The 26438-nt window shown below is 46.9% G+C and overlaps 2 protein-coding genes and 1 pseudogene across 4 annotated transcripts; 1 reads left to right on the forward strand and 2 right to left on the reverse strand.

Annotated features, from left to right (window-relative positions):
* Nucleotides 1-5377: 5377 nt before the first annotated feature.
* LOC120709440 lies at nucleotides 5378-8528 on the reverse strand (annotated as a pseudogene).
* Nucleotides 8529-9123: 595 nt separating this feature from the next.
* Nucleotides 9124-14254, reverse strand: LOC120705907 (single myb histone 5-like). 3 transcript variants are annotated; one of them, XM_039990462.1, is made up of 7 exons: nucleotides 14095-14254; nucleotides 12105-12303; nucleotides 11740-11963; nucleotides 11534-11618; nucleotides 10642-10725; nucleotides 9744-10091; nucleotides 9124-9509 (listed from the first exon to the last, which is right to left on the reverse strand). In XM_039990462.1, the coding sequence occupies exons 2-7, from the start codon at nucleotides 12252-12254 to the stop codon at nucleotides 9495-9497; spliced, it is 906 nt and encodes a 301-aa protein (XP_039846396.1). In that variant the 5' UTR covers nucleotides 12255-12303; nucleotides 14095-14254; the 3' UTR covers nucleotides 9124-9494. The 3 variants fall into 3 exon arrangements, with proteins under 3 accessions (XP_039846396.1, XP_039846395.1, XP_039846394.1); XM_039990461.1 differs by having other exon boundaries at nucleotides 12105-12343; XM_039990460.1 differs by having other exon boundaries at nucleotides 12105-12322; nucleotides 14095-14247.
* Nucleotides 14255-14865: 611 nt separating this feature from the next.
* On the forward strand, nucleotides 14866-16908 carry LOC120705909 (F-box/FBD/LRR-repeat protein At1g13570-like). Its single transcript, XM_039990463.1, has 3 exons — nucleotides 14866-15830; nucleotides 16065-16199; nucleotides 16289-16908. Exons 1-3 carry the CDS (start codon nucleotides 14955-14957, stop codon nucleotides 16625-16627), a joined length of 1350 nt encoding a protein of 449 aa, XP_039846397.1. The 5' UTR covers nucleotides 14866-14954; the 3' UTR covers nucleotides 16628-16908.
* Nucleotides 16909-26438: the final 9530 nt, after the last annotated feature.

The raw sequence follows: 26438 nt of genomic DNA on the forward strand, positions 1-26438 counted from the left end.
AACCATCGGGGCCGAGGCAGTCACTTTAATCCCACTGAGGCTCGATGATTGAATTTTGGACTTTAACAGGCACGAAAGGCCCTCCACTGCTAACAAGAACAAGTAAGGCGAGATTGGGTCTCCCTGGCAGATTCCCCTTGTCGGAACAAAACTATCCAGACGATCTCCATTGAGTAAAAAATGACACCGTAGTGACCAGTCTCATAATCATTTCAACCCATATCCGGTGGAAACCCAGCTTAATCATTATAGCCTTTAAATAGCCCCATTCCACACGGTCATATGCTTTCATCATGTCCAGCTTCAGCGCACAAAATCTGTTATCTCTTGCTCTCTTCTTCTTCATAAAATGCATGCACTCATAAGCTGTAATTATATTATCTGTGATAAGTCACCCTAGAACAAAAGCCGACTGTTCCTCAAAAATAATCTCCGGTAGAATAGACTTCATCATATTCGCCATCACCTTTGAAGCTATCTTGTATATTACATTACATAGGCTAATAGGGCGAAACTGACCCAGTTCCTCCGGGCACTCCACCTTTGGTATTAAAACAATGCACGTGCAGTTAATCAAAGATGGATCATCCTCACCTCGCAAGACGCGAAGTACCACTTCAGTAACCTCATCACCACAGAGCTCCCAGTGATGCTGAAAGAAATGTGCCGGCAAACCGTCAGGCCCCAGTGCTTTAGTGGGAAACATCTCAAACAATGCCCTCTTTATTTCATCTTTATTATCAAAAGGGGCCACCAAACTCTCATTCATAGCCGCTGTCACCTTGGCTGGAACTGTATCAAGGACCAGGTTCATATTTACCGTCCCCTCTGACGTGTACAACGTCCTATAGAAATCCGTTGCCATAACTCCCATTTCCACTTGATTATCAGCGAACTGACCATCCTGCTTTTTCAGCTTGGAGATGTAATTTCTTCTGCATCACTGACTCACCCTAAGATGAAAGAAGCGAGTATTCCTATCACCTTCCGTCAGCCATGTGATTCTGGAGCGTTGCTTCCACATAATTTCTTCTCTGTGGTTCAAATCTATAACTCTCTCCACCACTTTAATTTCCGCATGAGAAGGTCCCCCATCTCGCGTGGTGTCTGATCTCATCCTTTCCAGTTCCTCATTCAAAGCTTTAAGCTCGCTGCGAACATGGCCAAAAGAATGAACTCCCCATTCGCTCAGACTACCCGCCAAGCGTACCACTTTCTCGTTTAGCTCCTGCAGAGTATGTGCCTTCCCTCCTTCCTGCCACGTTTGAGCCAACATAGCAATAAAATCTTCATGAGATTCCCACATCACCTCGTACCTGAAAATCTTCTTCTTTTTTTCTTCGCCGATCTCTCTCATCCTGCTCCCATCGGAGCAATATTGGGTCGTGGTCCGACGCTGCTCCAGTAAGATGTGAAACCCTTGCCTCAGAGAAGTGCGAGCACCAATCCGCCGTGGCCAGAGCTCGATCAAGTCGAACTCGGTGCAGTACGAGCCACCTGCAACTCTCTTTTCAAAGGTCCAGCTCCTTCCCTCATAATCGAGGTCATAAAAACCACACACATCCACCACCTCGCGGAAGCCCGCGATATGAGCGTGCTGCGCTCTTGCACCCCCTGGTGCTCCTCCCTCAGCAACACTTCATTAAAATCACCCATACACACCAAGGGAAGATGCGATGAGGCTTTGATAAATTTCAGCATGTCTCACGTCTTATGGCGCTCGGCAGTTTGAGCATCACCATAAACACATGTCAATCTCCAAGGCTCCTTCCCATACTCTGTCGCAATTGCATCGATATGATATTGCGAGTACGGTAAAAATTCCAATCTAGTGTTATTATTCCAAAAGATACCAAGGCCACTATAACATCCCGAAAATTTATCCGAATAAATTACTCGCTAAAAATGTTTTTCAAAATCTTGTTTTGTCGCTGAGCTCAAATCATTTCGAATTCTGTCCGAACTCCAAATTCCCCGTAATCTTTCCCGGCGATTCCGCCGTCCCGGCACCAAAATCAATCGTTGTCCCGTCTCTGTTCTTCCTCGTTCCGCACGCGCCGCTTCCCGCCGAAGCCGCTGCATGCACTCACGACCGCCGCCGCGAATCCCGCCGGCGTCTCCTTTTATTTTTCTCCATTTTCCTCTCTTTCCCTCTTCTCCATTTTCTTTTCCCTTCTCCTTCTTCCTTCTTCTCTTTCCTTCTTCCTATTTCCTGCCCACGCACAGGCTCCCTGTGCCCACATGCTGCTCACGCGTTCCCTGTGCGCTCGCTGTGCCCACGCGCTGCACGAATCACTGTGCTCCCATGCGTTTCACGAGACCCCGAATGCTCGCCGCGCCCTGTGCCCGCCTTGCCGCCCGAGCGGCACTGCTCGTGAGCAGAGCTCGACGCCGGGCACAACGACCCGGCCACGCGCCACCGACCACACCTGCACGCCGTCGCCCTCGACGCTTGCGCCGCTCCGCGACGCTCGCAAGCGGCCGAGCTGGCCCCGACGCCATTAAAACTGCCCCGCCGAGCTCGCCGGCCGGCCGGCCACCGCGCCCCCTCCTCCACCGCCTCGCCTCGCCTATAAAAGGCGGCGCCGAGCTCTCTATCCCGGCCACCCAGTCCTTGCCACCGCTCGCAAGTCACCTCGCTCTCGCTCTGCTCTTACCGCCGCACTGTCCTCGCTCTCGAGCTCTTCCCTGTGAAGGTGAGACCCCCTAACAGGTTCTCCATCAGCAGCTCCACCCACGCCGTCATCCCCGTCCTAACTCAAATACTAATCACACAGTCCAGCCCAACTCAAACCCATCACGTGCAAGCAAAGAGCCCACTTTATTTTATTCCATGCTTAATCACTAGCCTACACCACACGCTTCACCCATCAAAGCTCCGAACCACTTTTTCCTTTCCTAAATTCTTGTTAAAATCATTCCATCAATTTCTCCCTACTATTCTTCTCCTCTTTTAACTCATTTTATTGTTGTGCTTGTTTGTGTGCGCCGTAGATCACGGTGTGAATGAGAGAGAACCCATCGAGGAGTTGCCCGAGCCATACCGCGAGCCGGAGCTCCCGGGAGGATTCGAAAACGGCAAGTTCAATCTCATCCTTTGATACATTTTTTGTCCCAGTTTTATAAAAATAACCCATTAGCCTGTTTTACAAAATTGCATATGCTTTTACTGCTGAACCATGGTTGGATAGCCACCCCTTGATTTGTTATAACCATTCCTTGATCACCTAGATTAATGTCTAAATATGATTCGTTATATTTGGATGTTAATCGCTGCTAGAATCGCTTAGGACCTTATACTCATCAAATATGGTGTGAATGTTTATAAAGGAAAATGTGTGAGTGTGTGGGCGGGAAAAAGTGGATTTGTTGGAAAATAAATGAAAGATGTATTTGACGAGACGGATGGCATTTCGGTGCCAAAAGGGTGTGCTTGACCCGGTGTGGTTGAGCAAGGGTGGGAGATGTCCGTCTTGTCACAATTAAGGACTGAGTTGATGTGACGTCTTGCCTAACCCAAACCATCGTGCAACCACTCGACCGTTGTATGTGGAAACGGCTTAGCATAAATCCCACTAGCTAGTCTGTTAGTCATCAGGAGAGCTGAGAGCAACGGGTGGCCAAGGAGACGGGATAAGATCGTGGTGACTTATGCCCCGGTTAGTCCTCGTTGGTAGGATAACCCCTTTGGTGGAGTCCGTGTTGGCTAGCCAGGCTTAGCTAAGGTGGGTAATGACTTTGTTGGGATCTGCACCGACACTAAAGTGTTCGTGCTGCGGTACCCCACTTGTGGGTAAAGTGTACAACCTCTGCAGAGTGTAAAACCTATTCGAATAGTCGTGCTCACGGTATTGAGCGGGTTATGGTTTGGTCACATAACTAGCATTTTTCTGGGGATGGTTGGGATGGCGTGAGTTGTTTTGGAAAAGTGTCCGCAGTAGTGCCGTGTGCTACGGCGGATGAGGAGTCCGGTAGCAGCTTTTAAAACTTTGATCCTGTGAGGATCAGCCCCATTTTGTTACTCGGTTACGATAAGAATTGTTTCATGAAAACTCTTTTTCAAAATAAACCCTTGCATAAAATTAGCTTTCCGCAAATTAACCGACAGCATTATCCTTGATTAATCCCATGCATGGATTCCGTGTTATCCCCCTCCGTGGGTGGGGTTGGACTTGCTGAGTACGTTTGTACTCGCCCCTGCTTAATTTTTACAGAGGAAGATCCAGAGTTCATTCCCGAGGACGTTGAGTAGGGGTTTCGTTCTGCACCCAGCCTTGCCTGTGGTTAGGGTCACCCGCAGGAAGTTTCGTATGGCGCAAGACTCTGATGACCTCAACGTGGTTCATGTTCTTATTTGGGTTTTAGTTCTTGTCCTCGTGATAGTGGCGCTTCTTTGCCCATTACTGCGTAGAGTTGTACGGTGATGTACCATCTGATGTAATAAATGTGTTATCAGACTCCTGAAACTGATATTTGTATCACATTTAAGTCACCTATTATGAGGGGACGCTTCAGCCACCACTGCGATCTAAACTACTGACAGCAAATGAATTATCATACCCTAGAGTACCCTTTAACAACTCCACCTGTGACTTGTGAATCTGAGTTTCCAAAACACATAGCACGGTCAGGGCATACTTCTTCGCAAGATTGCGAAGCTCACCAACTGTCACGGCATTGCCCAAGCCGCGGCAGTTCCAGCTCAAGCAACTCATTGGTCCTGGCGGTACTCTGACTGGAGCCCGCCGATGAAGTAGGACCAGTGCCTTCTTTGATCTTCTTCTACTTCTTCTTATCTGCCGCCATGATCCCACCCCTGTTCCTACTCTCGTAGATCAAGCTGATACCCCGCCAAGGCCGGAAAACTAAGTCAGTTCAGTCCCTTGATCAGCTCGAGCGGAGGACGGCTCAACCGGATGCGAGGAGGACTGGTGTCGGTGAAAAACCTTCCGTCGGCACAAATCACCGCCGAAGTCGCCAAGCCCTAGAAACCTGGTCAGCGCAGCCGCGCCTGCGCGTTGGCAACTTTGACAATTGGCTCCGCTTCAGGCGACGATGGGTTTGAATTTTGCAGCACGAGCGACATATAGCCGCGGCAGTGTGGTGGCGGCCCACAGCGAGGCACTCGGCCCACAACAGGCCACCGTGGGGGCCGCAAGCCTGCACCAGCAGCCGGAGCTGGCCAGGCCGGGCCTTGCACGCACAGCACGCAGCCTGGTGGGCTGCGCGAGCAGGAGCTGGGCATGTGGCCCAACCAAGCAGCACGGCAGGCAACACAAGTGTGATAAATGTGCAAGTGTCTCATATAAATGTGCACGGCAGGTATTGCAAGTGTATCATGCACAGTAAATTTCAATTAATCTCGCTCGATACACAATTAAGGAGACCATCGCTCGCTCCTTCTCGATCAGGATCGCTTTCTAGTGGGGATTATTCCCCATGACACTACAACTGCTATTGCAAATCCAACACCAAATCCTAGTCCAACAAAGAGGAATAGCACAATATCTACCGATCTCTCCACGGAGCGACGTGGCACCGCAGGTGGTGGTGTTGTGTCCATGCACTCTTTTGACAACGGAGGCCCGCACAGGCCATCGTTTCCCAGAAACGAGCCATTGGAAAATGTCATGAAATGAGGTGACTCCGGTACTCTGCCTTCCCAACTTGTTGCAGGAGAGGTTCAACATGGAAAGGAAGTCCAGAGATGCTAGCTCCTGGGGAATTGCTCCTGAGAGCTCATTGAAGGATAGGTCCAGAGTTTCCATCTGGCCCAAATGGCCAAGCCGAGACGGAATTGGACCCGTGAGTGAGTTGCGTGACATGTTGAGCCCATTTAACACTGCAAGCGCCCCGATGGATTCAGGGATGCTACCACGGAGCGCGTTGCTTGAGATGTCAATGTACACAAGGGTCCATAATGTATTAGAAATTGTGAATTCAAATCCTTTGTATGTGATCAAGGTGGTAGTCTTATATATGTCATTTGCTGGACCCACAAATTCCACCACCGGCGTCTCGTTTCCAATTTTACCAATCATGGACTTCAGTTTTGTAAACCATGCCTTTGTTAGTGTACCTGAAAAGTTATTGGAGGCTAGATCAAGAATTCGTAGACTTGAAAACTCACAGGCACCTTCCTCATCAGCGCCAGGAGGCGCCACGTTTCCATAAAACCTGTTTGAGTTCAAGACAAGAACGTGAAGTCTAGAGAGTTTATTCATCCAACACGGAAAAGAGTCACTTATTTGATTTTTTCCGATATCGAGGACCTCCAAGTTTTTGCAAGCAACAAGAGATCTAGGTAGCTGCCCTCCAATCCGGTTGCCACTCAAATCTAACGCCTCAAATGAGCATCCTTCCTTGATATTGTTCGGAAGTTGCCCCAGAAGCTGATTTTCTTTTAAGTTTTAACGATTGTATCCCATTGACATTCTCCATTAAACAAGATGGAATTGGACCACTGAAGTTGTTGTAAGAGAGATCCAACATTTTTATATTGATTCTATGACAAAATGATGATGGGATTTTTCCATACAACTTGTTTCTAGAGGCCTTGAAGATGGTAACTTCACGAATATGAGAGCTAAAATTAGAAGGTATCGACGAGAACCTATTGTTTGAGTAATCAAGCACCATTGCTGGACCTCGGGGTATAGGTATGGGCCCTTCAAGCTTATTGTTGCTGAGATCAAGCAACCATGATTGCCCAGGGAGGAAAGGACCACCGAAACTAGTAAGTCTATTGTTTGCAAGGATCAGAATAGAAGGAAAATTTGAAGTCTCCAAAGCCCATTGTGGCACAGCCCCATCAATCTGGTTATCTGAAAGGTCGAGCCATATGATTTGACCTTGGTGCCTCAAGAAACCAGGATACTTACTTATGTTACAACCTGATAGAGATAAGTAACCAAATTGGGGCAATGATGCTAATGAAGAGTTTTTATCTGCTCCCTCGACCACAACTAGATCATTATTAGAGAGATCCAACATAATAAGGTTTGTCAGTTTCCTAAAAAGGGTAAACTCTATCTTGCCGATGAAATTGTTTGAATATAGCAATATTGTTTGCAGTTGCACCAACGTTGAGATATATGAAGGTATTTCCCCATAAAAGCTACAGTTACACAATGCTAATTTCTGCAATTTGGTCAAATTGCGAATAAAGGATGGTATTGGTCCAGATAAGCCACAATCAGAGAATTGGACAACCGTTAGAGCTGTTAGGTTTGCAATCCATGATGGCATGAGCCCTTCTATTACCATCCCAGAAATCTCTAATTCACTCAAGGATTTGAGCATACCGATGGATGAAGGAAGCTCACCGGAAAAACCTGTTGCACTAAGGCCTAGCCTCCTCAAAGCTGTGAGATTGCTAATTGAAGCTGGTATTGTGCCTGAGAAACTAGTTTTGCCAACATCCAGATTCTCCAAACTAGTACGAGTTATGAAATTTGGCAAGTAACCAGAAATTTCAAGATTATTGTAAAGATCAATTGTCACTAGTTTCTTGTGTTGAAAGATTGCTGGCGAGATCCATCCTTGAAGCTTATTGTGGCTCAGTTGAAGAACACTTAAATTTGAGAAATTGGTCAGGAAGTCTGGGATTGGACCAGACAAATTATTTAACCGTAGATCGATAACTACCAGTGAGAGCAAGGTATACAGGGAACCACAAATGGGTCCAGAGATCTGACAATTTGGTAACCTAAGAACACGGAGTTTAGGACAGGACTTGGCTATGATACTGCACCAGTGCGACTCACCGGAGCCAAGATTCAGTTCCCGTAAACTGGTAAGCTTTGCAATTAACCTTTCCAAATTTTCTTCTTCAAGTCTTCTATATGAAATTGAGATCATGTGATTATAACGAAGTGTCTCAAAAATCTTAAAGCTGGAAGAGAGGTCAAGGGATATGAGATTTGTCAGGTGTCCAATGCCATTTGGCACCTGGCCAGAAAAGCTTGAACTCGAAAGGTTCAGATGGGTGAGCTCGGTGAGCCGCTCAAACCCGGTGGATGGGAGCTGAGATCCATTGAAGTCGTTGGAACCGAGGTTCAGGTACCTGAGGGAGGTCAGATCGAAAAGCGCAGGCTCGAGGCCTCCGCTCTTCAAACCAAGGTCACCCAGGTCGAGGGAAGTCACGCGGCCATCATGGTGGCCGCAGCGCACGCCCGTCCAGCGGCAGCAGTCCGTGCCGGCCCTCCACGACCGGAAGGCAACGGCAGAGTAATCGGTGGCGGCGAAGGATCGTTTCAACCGGAGCAGCGCCGCCGCCTGATCAGGCAAGCATGGAACTGGCGGCGCGCCGGCGGTGCGGTTGCTGGTGTAAGCCCCGGCGGAAGGGAGCAGCGAGCAGGCTGTGATCGCGAGGTGGATTTGCAGGAGCAGCTGCGATACTGCTTGCCTCGGCCTGTGTTGGGCCATGGCAGTGGCCATATTATTGGCAGCTACCGTTGGCCTTTGCATTGGCTGGGCTGGGACTTCCTTGCAGGTGAGCTGCTTCTACTTTTTGGTGAGGAGAGTTTCTCACCGTTCTGCCTGTCACCTTACTGGTTACTGGTTACTGTCAAGGTCGCCAATATGCATGGTTCAGTTAGTCGCGATAATCTTGCTTCTATGTTCTATCTTTGAAATATTTTTTAGGGAGGTTCTGCATCACGCTTAGCTGCAATAGGTATGGTTTTGTCTTTTCTCCTTTCATCGTATCCTCAGCTAGTCATCAGTCAAATTCACGTGAAAACCGGGACGAAAAGTCTTACGTAGGCCATACATGGTGTCCTGTCCTTTTTTTTAAAAAAAATTCTTATTTACCGTCCGTCCGTCGAGAAGCACTGAAAGCCCTGAAGGAAAGAAAAAAAAAGTGAAAGAGGTCGGTCAGTCCCCTTGTCGCAGTGTTGATGTGGAATCAGGTTGGATCGTAATGAGCCGATGCTCAGTTAGGTTGTGATTTTAGCCCGTTTGCAATCGAGTGGGATTTGAGACATGAGATGGCATTTCGAAAAAGTTGCAGAAGCGTGTAGCCCGTAGCTGGCCTTAGTTATCAGGATCTGAGCGTAATCACGTGTTACCACTGTCCACTCTGCGTACAGTCGTCGGGGATGCTGCCTAGCAGGCCTAGAATTAGGAAAGCTCCCCTTTGCAGGACAGGATGACAACAGATTCAATATGGAAGGGTAAAGTTGTCCAACTAGGGTAACGAACACAACGCAGTGTTGTGCCGTACGCACCGCCAGCAAAAACATGCGACAATTGGACGGCACTGACGAAGAGTTTACCATGGCACCGAGTTCTGAAATGGTGTCCGAAGCAGAATACCGAGCGGAGGTACCTTCGTTGCGGCGTTGGAGCTCACACGGACGAGTGGATCCAACGACACAATTTGATGCAACTAGGGGGACGGCTATGCTTGCCTAAACAACAGTAAACATGAACTATCTACATAGGTGACCTGCACCTGCGGCAACGCTGGACAGGAAAAGCTCCGAGTAGCATCAACCTTGGGCCATCTGCACATGAACATCAAGGAATCAGAATTTTTACTGCAGCAAACCACAGGCTATTTCGAAGTTGTCCCAAACAGGTTGATTGAATAACCCAATTAATATGAAAACTTGCTCATCATGGGATTTTCTAAGAAAGCAAAAGTCACCAATAAGTTGCAAAAGGGACTATGCAACCTGGTACCACATGTGAAAGGACAAAGCACATATAACTAAAGCATCCATGAACAAGAGACATACCAATTTTGCAGCATTTCTGTTCTTCAATGTCAAAAGTGCTGCTTCAGCAAAGGCCTGGGCAGCTTGGGCCTCTGCTTCCGCAACCTCTGCCTCTCTCACAGCTGCTTCAGCTTCTGCCATGATAGCCTCTGCCTCTGCAACTGCACGAGCAGCAGCCGCCGCAGCTGCCTCCGGGGTCATAGTTGCCATGCGAGCCAATTCAGCATCAACTTGAGATCTTGTAAGGCTTTTACTAGCATCATTCATTACTTTCAGGGGCTCCTTTTGCACATCTTCCAGCAGCAGCATCTTGGGGCTTCGGCCCTCTAAGCGTGGTGAACTAGGTGCTATCCTGTACTTCCGATTCACCTGCGAGCTTCCAATGGGTCACATGCTAAAATACTTAAGGTTCTTAAATTTGAGTACACGGAACTTCTAATTGAATTAAAATAAGAACTTCAGCATGAAAAGGTAGGTCATGGACATCATAGTGCCCACAAACAAACAGTGCAGAAAGTAGCAAATTTTGTAGTAAAAAAAAAGCAGTTCAACAAGGATCCGACATGAAAATGAACAAGAAATCAATATGGTTTATAATTGAACAAGAATCAGTTATTGCCAATACTGACTGAACAATTTTATGGACCTATTATGTGTATGCCCAATAAAACACATATTTGGAAAACATTCATAGATCCTGTTTTCACAAATATGGCATGTGAATTGTTCCAGTTGGATGCGAACTAGCCTTTTGAGGGTTTCATGCAAAGGTTATATTAGTACTTATCTATTTCAATAGATGATGCCATTAATTGAATTTACCCACGTGATACCACCTAGTAGTTTCACTTTTGAATGGCTTATATTTCTTGCACAGGCAAAGCATAAGAATGCTGTAGGGAGCTAAAATGGCAATTACCTTTATCAATTTCCCACTGGAGGCCAAGTCTTTCAGTTTTGCGGATAATAAGTGATCAAAATCACTAGGTGGCCAATATTGCTCCTACATAAAACCAGGGTAAGAAACTGAATGTGCATGCAACAAATAAGACAGGCATGGCTCAGTTCATGAAAATTTGTTGAAGCAAGGCAAGTGAAAACATGAAGATAATTTCAAAATGACCCTGGTTATTAAAACGACGTTTAAACGTCGTGAAAACGACGTTTTCACGAGAAAACGTTCTTGTGAAATCGACGTTTAAACGTTTAAACGTCAGTTTAAACGATAAAACGTCCATCGTTTCGTTAAAATCTACCCGCTATTCGTTTCGTCGTTTTATCGTTTTAATAACCTTGAAAATGACATCACAATTCTGCAAGAAGACAATGCAATAGCTTTTGAGCAAGCTGGAAGAGAGGAAGAACAAGAGGTCAGTTGCCATTCTTGCACTTGTGTACCAGCCATGTTCTAATTATTGGATTCTACTAATTTGATATCTGCAATAGCTCACTTTGATACAATCAGGTTAGATGTAGTGGAATTTTGTTTCCGGTATGAAACCATATTTGCTATATATTTAGGTATTCGGCAGTAATGATCCTTGAAACAGATATAGGTGGCACCATCCATCATCGACTAAGAAGTTGTGTGGTGCCACCTAATTTGTTTTTTATACACTATAAACATTGAACCTACATATGACAATCTGTTTGGTATGTAAAATCTTTGGCTGACCAAACACAAACAGAAAGTGGACATACCGTTTGACATTACACTCAAAATAAAAGGTGATGGTCTTTGTATAATGAACATAAAAACATAATATAACTCTAGTCCTAAGAAGATACAAAAACAAAAGAAGGATGCACACCTCAATGTAATTAGCAATAGTAGTTCTGTGTGACCCTGTAGGCTCATTCAAGTTCTTTATAGCCTCCATTATAATATTGTCTAGCCTGCATGAAAGCCATTAAGCTAAAGTGGAGCATTCAAACTACCTAGTTTTCTATTGATAACACAAAGAGAGAAAAAAAGAGCTAAATGCCAGAATTATGAATTACACTTCTACAGAAATACCTTGAGTGAGATTTCTTTGAAGTAGAAGCATTCCATGCTTCAGCAGACACTGATGCTATAGGCTTTGCGTCAACAATCTCGTCATCAGCATCAGAAGCAACTGTGATGATTGCTGCCGAGTGATCATTGTTCTTAGGAGCAGCTCGGGTTCTCTTCACGGCAGTCCTCGCCTTGTCACGAGAACCCGATGCGGTGACAGTTACATTCATGTTACGCCACTTGTCCTAAGTAGTAATAGTAATTAGTATAAAGAATGGATAATAATTTAGAGTGAATATCAATTCTGGAAATTTGACTGGAATACAAAAAATTGGCAGTTCCTTCAACAAAGAAAGCTTAAGTGGAATCAAATCAACAGTTTTAACCTTTAGGTCAACATTCGAGCGGTAGCGCAATATGGAACTAAGCTCTGGATCATTCAATATTGTGCGCCAATTTCCAACTCCATGCTTTGCGACTCCAGTTCTAAGAGCAGCCTCTTCCTCAGAAGTCCACCTCTGCTTTGGAGCCCCCATGCGTAGACCTAATCTCCTCAGTCAAGTACACGAGTGTGCTCCTTCTGACCTGATTTGTCCACAAGTAGCTGAAAGGAATATAACCAGTGCTAAACACATTTGGTTAATACTTGCAGGAAACAGGAAACAGGAAACAGAAATAAACTATTCTTATAATATGTACAAGATCCTGCCATCCTTGGCTAAAGCAGCAAATCAGATTTGTAACGCAAATAGCATATACTAAATAATAGGGGCCAAAAATTATTGTAAAAAACTTTTGCACCATTCAGTCTCAGAGTCTACATTATCATTCATGGAGAATACAGCCTATCACATCCGCTCACTACTAAGTAGAGTTTTTGGACTTCAAAAAGCCCTTAATACACAACTTTCGCTATTAACACAACATAAGAAACTATACCATTATGAATCTAATGGTCAAGATGAATCTACTTTTTTCTCGAACAACCCAGGAGAGCTGTGCGTCATTTCATTAAGGAAGAAAGAAACATACAAACAGTCCAGTTAAAGACCAAAAAGAACAAGCACAAACCCACACCAACACACCCGACAGAAACAGATGAATCTACTCATATTATTTTCAAATTGTGATTTAGGTTCAAAGCAAAAGGCCAAAACACATCGCTTATCAGTCACTGGAGTACATATGAGTCAAAGTGGTACTAAACTCAACAATGGCCTCTGTAATTTGATCAAACAAGGCTTAGAGCATGCAAAGCAACTTCAGAACTAATTGTTTATAACAGGAAAGTGGCAATTGGCAAGTGCAACCATCACCAATAAGCTTGTGCGTTTGATGCATGATAATTCCATTGCTATGCCATTAACATCATTCCGCAACATACTAAAATAAACCAAGATAAATATTGATGCAAAAAAAAGGTGAAATAGGATGATTTCAAAGAAGATGGAAAATTCTTCACTGTCCCCATGGATGCCATTTTCAAACAAATCTTAACATCTTGGAAATATGCATGAAAACTGCTTCCTCATAGCTTAAGCTTTTGTTAGTGTAACAAACTCAGCAAATTCTAAAAGAGAAGATGATTCTCAAAAAATCCTATCTGACATATTCCATCATCCTTGTAAAAAAAAGATATGATTCTGGCACTTATATATGACTACTCTGAGTAGTGAGTACAAATGAACGCATAGTGAACTTTAGTGCCTACATGACTGGTCCTGCCAAGCACACAAGTATCAGCGTACCATATTAAGCAATGTCCCAGGTTCTGTCTGAATCAATCAAGCTAAAACAGGAAAGAGTATGCTGAACTATGAAAAGAAATGGGCAGTGGACGCTGGAACTTGGACAGGTGTTGCAGTATTTTTGTCTATTCAGGAATTAATCAAATATGACTTCAGAGAACTTAACTGATTTAGCACTTAACACTGCATTAGAAAAACAAGGCAGATGATATCATGCAGCACAACAGTGAGAAAACCTAGAAATCCCGGGGCTAAACATCATTCAGCAAAACCATTTTCCCAATCAGAGCACAGCACGCACAGACCACAGTCACATACCACCCAGTGGAAACGGAACTACAGGAGAAAAATCATCCAAGGTGCTTGCTTGGGCCATCCTTCTTGTTTTGTTTTGTGAAAATACACTGCGCTGGCAACTTTGCCTACATTATCCTACGCGCTGCCGAACCGCAAGGGGGGATTTCAGCTGGGTCACGGGGGTTCAGTTGAAACCCCGAAATTTCTGGAAAACTAAACTGCACGCACGCCATCCTAATCGGAAGGAAGGAAGGTTTTGGGGTTTGATTGAGGATGAGACGAAACCATCCATTCCGCTCACGGGGAATCCATCAAAGCGAGAATTACTGACCAACGCAAGCGGAGCAGGCCCTCGCCTGCGCGGATCTCCACCTCCACCAGAGGAGCGGCGGGGGGAGAGAGTGATCGGCGGCGATGCGTCACAGGAGCGCCCGAGAGAGCGTCCCCCGGTGGTGGTGGCGACAGGTGACGTAGCTAGCTGGCCGCAGGTGGACCGCTTCATCCGGCCTAATTGCCTCGTCAAGATGGACGGAGCCAGCCATGTCAACCTCAGCCCATCTGCCCAAAAAAAAACTCAGCCCAGCCTTCCTTTTTCATTCAGCGCTTGCGAATATGGTTTGTAGCCCAATAGGTTTTTGGGCCGAACCTATAGGCAACCATTTCAGAATATAATCTTTTTTTAAAAAAATAAAACTTCATAGCAGAAAATGAACTTGGCTCTTCTTCTTTAGGCATTACTTAGGCGTCCGGACATCCAATCACAATTTTATCCGTCGTAATATTGATAAATAATAATTGTAATATTAGAAATCTAACATCCACTGTGAAATATAAAAATATAATAGTTGTAATATCGATACTCGATTCTTACAATACGGGTTGGATCATCCGATTTTTTCTATCATTGCAATATTAGAAATCTAACATCCACTGTGTAGCATAAAAAAATAATAATTGCAATATCGGTATTAACTTTTACAGGTCGGATCATCTAATTTTTTTCTATCAAACGTCCTAATCGTAGAATTACCATTTTTCTTTTCTTTTTTCCGGCCGGGACCTGGTCCAGTTATAGTACCTTCTTTATCTACTCCGACTCTACTCCCCCTTCGAGCTTCGACACCGTGTGCGGTTTGCTTTCCTCCCCTCGAACCCCAAACCTACCCGACACCAAATCTCCACCGGAGTCTGATGGACGGTGCCGTACCCAGGAAACGCGAAGCTAACCACGGCGGCGACGGCGAGGCCAGCGCGCCGGACCTGATCAGCCGCCTCCCGGACTGCATCCTCGGCACCATCGTCTCCCTCCTACGCACTGAGGATGGCGCCCGCACCGCCGTCCTCTCCCGCCACTGGCGCCCTGTCTGGCGCTCCGCGCCGCTCAACCTCGACGACGACCTCAATATCTATTGCGACGACGACCTCCGCGTCCAGGTCGTCTCCCAGATCCTCGATGCTCACGGGGGCCCCACCCACCGGCTCGCCTTCAGATCTCTCCCCCTCGACTCCAACGCCTCCATCTACGACGCCTGGTTCCGACGGCCGCAGCACCGTGCGCTCCAGGAGCTTGTCCTCCATTTCCCCCTCGTCTCCAGCTACCACGAGCTGCCCGCCTCCGCCCTCCGCTTCGCCTCGTCGCTCCGCGTGCTCGACATCAGATGCTGTACCTTGCCGGCCGCCGGCTGGGGCCCGCCTGCCTTCCCCTGCCTTACCCACCTTTCTCTCCGCGAAGTCGGCGTCAGCGAAGACTTCCTCCAAGGGATGATTTCTGGTAGCCCGAGGATCGAGGTTATGGTGCTCGGCTCCAATTTCGGTCACCGCCGGCTGCGCCTCTGCCTGCCTAGGCTTAGGTCCCTGGCCGTGTCGGTCAGGTGGATTAGAAGGAGGGAGGAACGGATCGAGCTGGATGATCTCGTGGTTGAGGGTGCTCCATGTCTGGAACGATTGCTGCTCAGTCATGTGACCTATGGCCCATCGGTGAGAATCACAGGCGCAACCAAGCTCAACATGTTGGGCTACCTTGGAACTGGCTTTCCAACTATTCAGGTCGGCGAATCAATCTTTAAGGTATGATCGATGCATGTTCTGATTCCTGCCCTGCAAAGTTTCTGTGTTTTCGGTGTATTAAAAAATAGTAGCAAAGAAAGCAAAATGCAACCATAAGTGATACGGAATGTGGCCCATGAAATTGAATGTTCCAAATTGGAAGTTTCCCTCTTCTAAATCTGATCTCCCCACCCCCACTTGACGTGCTTGCTCTTCTCTTTTTTTATCTCTTTATGTGAAATGCGTTTGATGCAGGCCATGGTTCCTGTCAAGTTGGCGGATAATTTGTTCGGTGTGAGGATATTGGCACTAGCTATGCCTGAACCAAATTTGAAGCTTGCCATAGACTACTTAAGATGTTTTCCTTTCTTAGAGAAGCTTCACATCGAGGTACCGATCACCACGCTAAGCCATGTTTATTGTTCTATTGTTACATTGCGTTGTTGACTTCCTATCTAATATATTGGTGTTATTTCTAGTTTTCAAACGGATGGAGTTGGGAAGGTCCCGGGCTCTATGATCCGCTTAATCCCATTGAATGTCTTGACCGCAGTCTCAAGACCATTGAGCTGCAACCATACGAAGGACTTAATTCACATATCGAATTCGCCAAATTCTTCATCAAGAGGGCAAAGATCCTTGAGCTCATGAAGTTTGGTAGGTGCCCATGGTGTGCAACAAAATGGATCGAAGATCAGCACAGGAAGCTTGATGTAGAGAACAAAGCTTCTAAACGTGCTCAGTTTTCGTTTGAGCAAGAGGGTGACTTCTCGACATTCTGGTTGGATGAGGCCCTATCTGAAGAAGTCTGCTTCTAAGGTGGGTGATTTCTTGTGGGCAAGCTTTCAGGTTCTATCCTGGAAGTGGTTGTCAGAAATGCTCATTTCATTGTTAATGAGACGCTCTTTTACTGAACTCTAGGGGTGGCTATCTATATTGTGGAAGATATATAAGCCATCCATCTTTAAACCCCACTACGGTCCAATTAGCTTATACAAATGTTCAACATTTTTCTTAAATATTTCAACATTTGATGTTCAAAATGTTGAAACTAGGTGGACAAAATGTTGAAATGGTAACTTCAAAATGTTGAACTGTCTATCTGGTATCTTCTTCTTCGCTTCCGGCAACCTAGTGGCGGCGCGCGGCGGCCCAGGGTGCGGTGGCGCCCAGGGGGCAGTAGTGTGCGGCGGCTCGGCCAGTGCGCAGCGGCGGCCCAAGGGCGATGGCTCGGCCAGGGCGTGGCGGCAGCCGGGGAGCGGTGTCGGGAAGAGGGGCGGGGGAGCAGGGGTTGGGGGAGGCGGCACGACAGGGAGCTAGGGCGGGGGCGGCGGTTAGAGGAGTGGTGGATCCGATGGCTAGAGAATGTTGCACGAATCTCAAACAGTGGAAGGTGAAGAAGTTAAAATCTACCGGAAGATGTTTGACTATTATCAGTTGTTGGCAAATTACAAGAACATCCTTTTTATGGTGGATGAATTGCATCATCCTCGTAGAAACGGAGCCAAATCCATCCAACCAACCAGCGCAGCCTATCCATGAAAGCCCACGAACGTGTGGTGTCACCCAAGCAAGAGGACAGATGATGGACGTGCGCTTCTAGAACGGCCCGTTAGGGAGGCCTGGACCTTGTGAGTATGGCTGGGCATTCGGGTAACCCGAAAAATTCGGGTCGAGAATTTCGGGTTTTGAAATCTGTAACTCGAAATCAGCTAGAAAAAATCGAAATCCAAAAATTCGGGTTCGGGTTCGAGTTTACCCGATATACCCGAATTATCACACTCTGCACAACACAGTCTACACAACACACATGAGGACATGATGAACAACAAGTCAACAATAATTATGAAAAACAACAGTACATGATCAAACTTACAGTTCACACATCACAATCAATAAACATAGTTTTGAAGCACACAAATCATAGATCATAAAACTACATGACTTTGACTTGCATCCAGATGCAATTATGATCCAACTCCAAGCCTCCAAAGTCCGAACCACTGTGCAGCAGCACCCTACATGCAAAGCAATAAGACAGGGATATTAGAACATTACTTTTTTTTTGGAAACAATGACAGTATTACCTTTTAAGATGTAGATGACCCGGGTTTGGAGATGGACTTGGAGTTGCTTCCTGTTGGTGTTGGTGCTGCTTGTGTTTTCGTAGTGGAAGCCTCTTTTTCTTTCCCTTTTCCTTTTCCAGTATTCTGGGCCTTATGGTTACCAAATTCTTCAATTAACTCTTCAGCTTGGCTCTTTCTTGAAAGTAAAGGCGTACAATATCCCTAGTACAGGTTCTTCTAGATGGTATTTGGAAACGTGGGCAAGCTTTGCTCATAAATTTCCTAAAGCCTGACCTCTCACCCATAGAAAAAGGCTCCTCATCTTCTACAACCATCTCAGCAAAAGCCGCTCTAAGTGCCTCTTGATCGAACCTCCATGTGGTAATACCTTCCCCTTGCAATGTGCCTTGTTTTGTGTCATTTTCAAACTTGTTAGGATTTCGCGAGCAACTTTGCAAGTGTCGAGACAACGAAGATGTACCGTGTCCCTTTGATTCAGCCTTCATATGGCGTTTGCAATATTTGCATTCTGCAGACTTGAGAAAACCCTTGCTATCCTTGACCTTGTTGAAATGATTCCAAACATTTGACCTTGGTGCCATTTGCTTCCTTTCCTTCTCTTTCCCTGTGTCATTCTCTAGATCAATGACCTCCTGATTAGCAGCTTGTCCATTTGACCCTGATGGCTGTGAATCTTGAATCTCCATTGGCACAATTGAATTATCATGTAGAGTCTCAGTGTTCATTGACTGTGTCTCAATATTATCTTCAGTTTCAGGCATTTGAAAGATAAAGAGCATTGGCATCACCTATTTTGTAAAATTGACCAAGAAATATAAAAACAATGAAATACAAGAACCTGGAGAATTAATATGGCACAGATACACACCACTAGAATGTAAGAAGTAAAAAAAGGAGAAGCACATTACACAAGTTACTGCTGACCTGCTGTATAGCAAGACCATTCCTATCCTTATGCTAATCAAACGTTCTACTAATTCAGCCAAAAAAATGGCATTCAAATAAGAGTAGAACCGTGGAATGGAAGCAATGCTACTAGATCAAATAGACCGCACTAGATCTGTACTAACATGAACAAATAGAAGAGGAATGAGAAGCTGAGTTCTTGGACATACGTTGCAAGATTCCTCCGTTTGTGGTGCCGTTCTTTACTCGTCTTCCCGGCCAGAGAAGCCCCTCACCCCTGATTGCAGCATCGCCGGGCACTGGATGCCGATTGCCGATGCGTGGCGACGGTCGACGAAGAAGATGAGGTGCTGGTGTCGCGGTGGCCGATGACGGTCTGAGAGTGTCCGCCGCCTCTCGAAGTTCCTGCGCTGCGTGGGAGGCTGTCCGTCTCCGTCTGGGGCCTGGGGCGGGGCGGCGCCGGCGGGCTGGGGACTTCCTGCGCCTCGCGCCTGGTGCCTGGCGGTGGCGGCCTGGCGGGTGGCGATGGCGGCTGCGCTGCTGCGTTGGGCTGGGGGGCTGGCCGGCGGGCTAGGGTTGGTGGCCGGTTGGGGTCTGGCCGTCTGGGGGTAGTGGTGGCCTGGTGCGATGGGATATTGGGATGGGCTAAGATAGTAACGCAATGGATGGTGGGCTGGGCTGGCTCAAAGTACTTGGGCTGGGTTGATTTTCGGGTAGTTCGGGTATTTCGAGTACCGTGGCCCAATACCCGAACTACCCGTATTAATTTCGGGTACCATGGGTTGGAACCCGAATTAGGGTTCGGGTTTTTCGGGCTCGGGTTTTTCGGGTTCGGGTTTCTGTGACATCTCGAAAAATTCACCAAAATAAATCACTCGCTAAAAATAATTTTTCAAAACCTTTTTCAACGCTGAGCTCAAATCCTTCCAAATCTTTTTCCTTCCGAGCTCCTAATTTCCTCGAAACCTTTCCCGGCGATCCGCCGACCCAACATCAGTACCAATCGCCGTCCTATCCCCTTTCCCATTCTCTCGTTCCGCGTGCTCGTCGCCGACCGGCCGAACGCCACAGCGCGCGCGTGGCCGACCGTCGCCGCGAATCCCGCCGACAGCTCTCTCTCTCCATTTTTTTCACTTTTTTCTTTTTTTTTCTTTTCCCCCTCCTTTCCTTTCTTCTTCTCCCTCCTCTCCTCATTTCCCTCACGCGCTGCATGAGCTCTGCTCGGCACGCCGGCCCCCCTGCGCCGAGCCCTTCCCTGGGAGCCGCCTCCCCCGCTTGCGGCCACCGCTCGCCGTCCCCTCCTCTGCACGCGACGTGCCCACTTGCCGCCTCGGTGCGCGCGCGTTCCCGCGGCGAGGGCCCCCGCACAGTGCTGCCGAGCCGAGCTCGGACACGCGCGGTGCCTCGCCATTGGCCGTCTTCTCGTCCCCTGCGCCCCTCCCCTCGGTGCAGCCGCCCTCCACTTGCGCTACACGCCATCGCCCACGCCTGCCCACCGTCGCTCAGCGCCGCCGCCGCGCCCCCACCGCCATTAATGGCCGCCGAGCTCGCTGTCCTAGCCGGCCACCCGCGTCCCCTCTCCCTTGCCCCGCCGTGCCCATAAAAGGGCCCCTCCGCGCAGCCCTCCACCCCCACGACCACCTCCGCCACCGCCAGCTCCCTCCCCGGCCCTCCAGCGCCGCCTCCACGCCCGCCTCTGCCCGCCGCCGCCGGCCCTCGTGGCCAGGCCCCCTCGCGCCGCCCCAGCCTCGGGTGAGTGGGGGAATTGGTTCCCCGCACCTCCCTAGCGCTTTTCCCCTCCCTCCGGCCGCCGCCGCCCCCTGGGCCGTCGGGAATCGGGCCGCCGGCGCCCCTGTCCCCCCCTGTTCCTGTCGAGAGGAAGAAGAAAGGGGGCGATTATGCCCTTAGCCCCCTCCCCTTCTTCCTTTTCTGTTAAGAGTCCACCCCCTCTCTTTAGCCCTTTTACAAAAGAACCCCTCCCTTATTCCTTTTCCAAGAATAGGTCCCTCCACTATATAGAAAATATTTATGAATAGATCCTTGCCCCTTTTTAGAGTGACCCAGACATTTTCAAGAATTCCAACCAAGTCCTTTCACTCTCAAAATAATTACAAATAGGCCCACGGATCCTTAATTCTCCCCTAAATGCCTCTTCAACCTATCATTTCATGCGCCAAAAATTCTCCGTTCACCCCGAAACTTTACCACGCCATTTCTAACATAATTCCAGCCATGCCATTAAGACATCTCCCAAAAAATATTCTTTCTACCATCGTTTCTTAAGTTATTCCTGATTCGAGCTCAACGATAAAATGTTTATTTCTTTTTATTTATTGTGTTTTTGTTTGTGTGCGCCGTAGATCACGGAGTGACCGAGGAAGAAACCGTCGACGAGCAGTACCGCGAGCAGGTGTGCGAGGATCAGTACTGCGACCCCGAACCCGAAGGACAGTACCTCGATCAGGACCTCCCGGAAGGCTTTGAAGGCGGCAAGTTCAATCTCATCCTTTGATTGCATATTTCAACCCAGTTTTATAAACACAACCTATTGTTTTGTTTTATAAAATTGCATATATTTCTACTGCTGAAAACATGGTTGGATAGCCACCCCTTGATTTGTTATAACCATTCCTTGACCACCTAGATTAATGTCTAAATATGATTTATTCTATTTGGATGTTGATCGCTGCTAGAGCGCCGCTTAGGACCCGGTACTCATTTTATTACACTCTAAAATGGTTGCAACATGCTTTATAAAAAGGAAAATGTGTGAGTATTGAGAAAAGGAAAATTGGGTTATAAAGAATAAAGTGTTAAGATGGGATGGATGAATGGCATTCTCTGGGTGGATTGTCATGCGTTGGAGGCTCGTACCATTGTGGTAGAGCAAGGAGGTTGGGAGATAGCCATCCTGTCACAATTAAGGACCAAGTTGATGTGTCATTTTGCCTGACTCAACTATCGTGCAAACCACTCGACCGTTGTATGTGGCAACGGCTTAGCATAAACCCCACTAGTTAGTCTGATAGCCATCAGGAGAGCTGAGAGCAACGGGCGACCAAGGAGAAGGGATAAGGTCGTGGTGACTTATGCCCCAGTTAAACCTCGGTGTCAGGTCAATGGCCCCTTGGTGGAGCCCGTGTTGGCTAGTCAGGTCTAGCTAGGGTGGGTAATGGCTTTGATGGGATCTGCACCGACACTAAGGTGATCGTGCTGTGGTACCCCACTTGTGGGTAAAGTTGCACACCTCTGCAGAGTGTAAAACCTATTCGAATAGCCGTGCTCACGGTATTGAGCGGGTTACGGTTCGGTCACACAACTAGACTTTTGGGAGGGATGTTTTCACGGTGTGAGTTGTTTTGGAAGGTGTCCGGCAGTTGTGCCGTGAGCTACTGCGGATGAGGAGTCTGGTAGCATTAAAACTTGGATTCTTTGTGTAGGATCAACCCCACTCATGATTCGGTTAAGAAGGAACCACTTTAAGAAAATCTTTTCAAAACTAAACCCCTGCATGTGTAAAATCTAGCTTTACCGCAAATAAACCTCAGCCCTATCCTTGATTTATCCTGTGCATATCTGTGTTACCCCCTCCGTGGATGGGGTTGGACTTGTTGAGTACTTTTGTACTCACCCGATATATTTTTGTGGTTTTTTCTCCAGAAGAAGATCCAAACTTTGTTGTTGAAGACGTCGAGTAGAGGTTGCGTCCGAACCCCAACCTTGCCTGTGGTGTTGGCCCTCTGCAAGATGATTCTGCTAGCGCATCACTCTGAGCCCGAGCTGGAGACTGTCTGGGTCATGCTTTGGTGTATCACCGTAGCTGTTTTATTACTTATTATCGTTTGTATCGAGTGTCCACCTCCTCGGAGGTTTGTACGGTGACTGTACCATCTGTTGAATAAATGTGTTATCAGCCTCCTGGGACTGATATTTGTATCACATTTGAGTCACCTCTTATGAGGGGACGCTTCAGTTTCGGGTATCGGGATTTCTGCCCAGACATAGTTTCGCACACGCCTCACCCCTGCTTGTGAGGCTACTCTGCACGGAACCCTTGAGAGCCGTGTGTAGAAATTAGGAAAAAGTTATATTTACCTCCTCCATCTATCACGAAAAGTCTGTTTTTCCTCTCTCAACTATAAAATCGGACATAAGTACTCCCTCATCTCTTTAAAACCGGACACATAACCTTCCTGGTTGTTTTTCTTTTATGTTAACTTCAGTTGAATCTTTAAAAAAATATAGCAAATTATTTAAAAATTATAAAATGGAAAATTCAATTTTAATGGTATAGTATTATTTACTTTGGTTGAATCTCTGCAGTGAACATATGCTATAGTATACTTTAGTATAAAGTTTTTGTTGTAGCTTTAGATATATATTATTCTTCAAATTCGTAGCTACAATTTCTGTGGTCCAATTATGGTAATTTTTTTGGTAGGCTAATCATTATATGCTTCAGTTATAGTAAAAATTTCATACTTACTAGATCATGTGTGGCTAAGTTATAAGTTTGTCTAGATAAACTTAGATAAATCTAGATAAATCTATAACTCAGGCATATATGATTCAATGAGTAAGTAATTTTTGCTATAGCTAAAGCATGTAATTATTTATACCACCATAAAAATTTTACCATAATTGGACCACATAAACTATAGCTATGATTTATTATGATTTTTTAAAGATTCAGATGAAATAAACATAAAAGAAAAATAGAAAACCCACTTAGAGAAACCATAACTTATGCATATTTTAATCTGATGAGCATAAATTTTTTTACTACAGCTCAAACATATAATGATTAGCATACCATAAAAATTTCACCATAATTGGATCATAGAAACTATAGCTACGAATTAATTATCAAAAAGTATATATTTAAGGCTACAATAAAAATTTTGTACTAAAGTATATCAAATCATACATTCACTGCACAGATCTATTCATTTGAAGTCCAACATAATTAGATTTTTCATTTTATGATTTTTTGTGATTTAATATGATTTTTTAAAGATTTAGCTAAAATAAACATAAAAGAAAAATTGAAAACCACAGAGAGAAACAACTATAGAGGTCATGTGTCCGGTTTTAAAAAAGACGAGGGAGCATCTATATCCGATTTTGTAGTTGAGGGAAGAAAAATAGAGTTTTGCGATAGTTGAGGGAGATAAAAAAGATTTTTTTTCTAGAAATGATCTGGGCAAAAAAGTCCAATTTTATATTGGGTTGAATTTCATTATTTTTGAACTGCACATAAAGTATAAAATACTTATAAAAATCCAATTAGTCTAAGAATAAACTGATCAGCCTGTCCTACACGTCGGATATCTAAATACAGAGAGAATTAATGAACCTAGACTTATGGTAACTAAAAAAGGAGTTCAGCAGAATGGTGAAGACTGCGTAAAACAGTTGTCTGTCTTCATTTGTCAAGCAGAAATATCAGGATGCTTTTTGAGGAATGTTGAGTACTCTATCTGCTCGTGATGAGTGAATTGTCAACCGTGAGGTGTGATCGTGCGCTTGGTCTTTGGATTGCAGGTACACGGGCGTCGAGTGTCGACGGGGAGCTGCCGTGGAGGTGCTGTGGCCGATGGACCGTGCGGTGGACGGCAGTGAAGGGCAGCCGGGACCGGAGCTTGGACCGGGCGGCAGCTGTGGCGTCCACTCCTGGATCGAGGGCGCAAGCGGCGACGGAAGGCGGGTTTCTTGGTTTGCGCCACAAAACCAAGGAGGCGGACGGCGGTTGAAGACGCCAAGTCGTGGAGGGACGGGCGTCGGTCTCGGGACTGACGGAGGCGACGGGCGTCGACGGCGTCTAGGGCCTCGCTGCGGGCGAGGAGGTGACGGGCGTCGGGCGGCGTCTAGGGCCGTCAGAAGGCCGAGGCGGGAACGGCGTCTAGGGCCACGGCGTGGAGGCGGGAATCTTCCCGCGCGTAAAATTTTGGCGGTTTTCTCAAAACCGGCCATCTACCCGGGTTTCGCGGACCCTTCAAAACCGCGAACTGGATCTTCATCAAGATGGCGGCATCGCGGAGAAGACTTCGTTTCGAAGAAAGAACCTCGGCCGTCGGATGAGATCTTGTACAGGGGGTGCTGCAGGCCAACCGGTCTGACCGGTCCCTGGCACCGGTCTGACCGGTCTAACACACCGGTCTGTCCGGTCTAACACACCGGTCTGACCGGTCCAGCGTACCGGTCTGACCGGTCCCGCGTACCGGTCTGACCGGTCCCGCGGGTATAAATACCCCTTCACTTGTGTTAGGTTAATGGTGGCTTTTGTAACTCGTCCGTGACTCTGTTTTCCCCAGGCCGCCGCCCCTGTGTTCCTCTTCCTCAGTTCATCTCTTTAGGGTAGATTTGAATGTTGTTTGCGTGAGAACTCTTGTGGATTTGATTGGGAAAGGAGGCCCTAACCTCCTCGTGCCCTCTGGGCGTTTTGAATCAATCCATCTCCTCATTTTGTGACTTGTTTGATGAAATTTCGATTTCGTTTTTGGTGCACTTGATTGCGAGGAGTCCATGAGTTCTTTGCTGTGATTCCCGTGCTCACAACTCTGACCTAAACCCTCTGGAATCACTGGGTGTTTGAATTCGAGCTCTTGAGTGTTCGAGAAAACCCCAATCCCTTTTGATCTCCCCCATAATCCTCACGATTCGTTGATCTTTGGGACAAGATCTTTTGGGGATATGTCCAAAGGGTAGGGGCGAAGCAATCCCCCAAATTTCATCGGTTTTCGTGGTCGTTTGATCGAGATTCACCGTTTGAATCTAAGTTTTCGGGGGTTTTCTGGGTGCCACCGGTCAGACCGGTAGGCAATACCGGTCAGACCGGACTGCTCTCTTTTGCACAGCCCCGACCGGTCAGACCGGTCCAGTGCACCGGTCAGACCGGTCCAGGCTGATCAGATTGGCTGATTTTCCCAAATCGCTTCCGAATTGCTTTGGGTTTTCGCTCGCTCGTTCGAGGTCTTTTGTGTTGGTTTAGCTTTTCCATAGCTATTCCAAACTTTGGCCAGAACGCTTGAGGGCTCGGGTGATTTTCGGGATATAGGCCGACGGTTTGAATTTCGGAAGAAATTTTGATCGGCTCCCATTCACCCCCCCTCTGGTCGCCGGCTTCGGTCCCACAATTGGTATCAGAGTTTGGTTGAGGTTTTCAGTACCTTAACCGGTTCGAAAACCACTCGGCGACCATGGCGAGTCTTGGTAAGATCCCGGTGTTTTTCGGCGAGGACTATGCCTACTGGAAGGTTCGCATGAGAGCCTTCCTGCAGAGCATGGGAGCCGAGGTCTGGGAGATTACCAAGAACCAGCTTTACGAGGTGCTGGCTGTTCGGACCACGCCTCTTCAGGTGACCCAGCATGAGGCTAACGCCAAGGCCGTCAATGCCTTGTTCGCTGGCGTTTTTCGTGCGGAGTTCTCACGTGTCCAGGGTTTTCAGGAAGCCCACAAGATTTGGACGTGCCTTGAGAACTACCACGAGGGTACACCTCAGGTGAAGGCCAGACTGTTCGAGACTCACCGGCGTGAGTACGAGAACTTCACACAGGAGCCGGGTGAGAGCATTGACCTGATGTTCAGTCGTTTTCAGTCGATTGTGAACAAGATCAATGCGAACAGATCTGCTGG

Source organism: Panicum virgatum, chromosome 5K, assembly GCF_016808335.1.
Source record: "Panicum virgatum strain AP13 chromosome 5K, P.virgatum_v5, whole genome shotgun sequence".
Taxonomy (NCBI): Eukaryota; Viridiplantae; Streptophyta; class Magnoliopsida; order Poales; family Poaceae; genus Panicum; species Panicum virgatum.

What these genes read in the sequence shown, in the direction of transcription:
- LOC120705907 (XM_039990462.1), bottom strand. Translation starts at nt 12,254, where the DNA reads ATGGGGGCTCCAAAGCAGAGGTGGACTTCTGAGGAAGAGGCTGCTCTT. An exon ending in GCTCGAATGTTGACCTAAAG is followed by an intron (nt 11,964 to 12,104) that starts GTTAAAACTGTT and finishes ATTACTACTTAG; the next exon opens with GACAAGTGGCGTAACATGAA. An exon ending in CTATTGCTAATTACATTGAG is followed by an intron (nt 10,726 to 11,533) that starts GTGTGCATCCTT and finishes GGTTTTATGTAG; the next exon opens with GAGCAATATTGGCCACCTAG.
- LOC120705909 (XM_039990463.1), top strand. Translation starts at nt 14,955, where the DNA reads ATGGACGGTGCCGTACCCAGGAAACGCGAAGCTAACCACGGCGGCGAC. An exon ending in TCGGCGAATCAATCTTTAAG is followed by an intron (nt 15,831 to 16,064) that starts GTATGATCGATG and finishes CGTTTGATGCAG; the next exon opens with GCCATGGTTCCTGTCAAGTT. An exon ending in TAGAGAAGCTTCACATCGAG is followed by an intron (nt 16,200 to 16,288) that starts GTACCGATCACC and finishes TGTTATTTCTAG; the next exon opens with TTTTCAAACGGATGGAGTTG.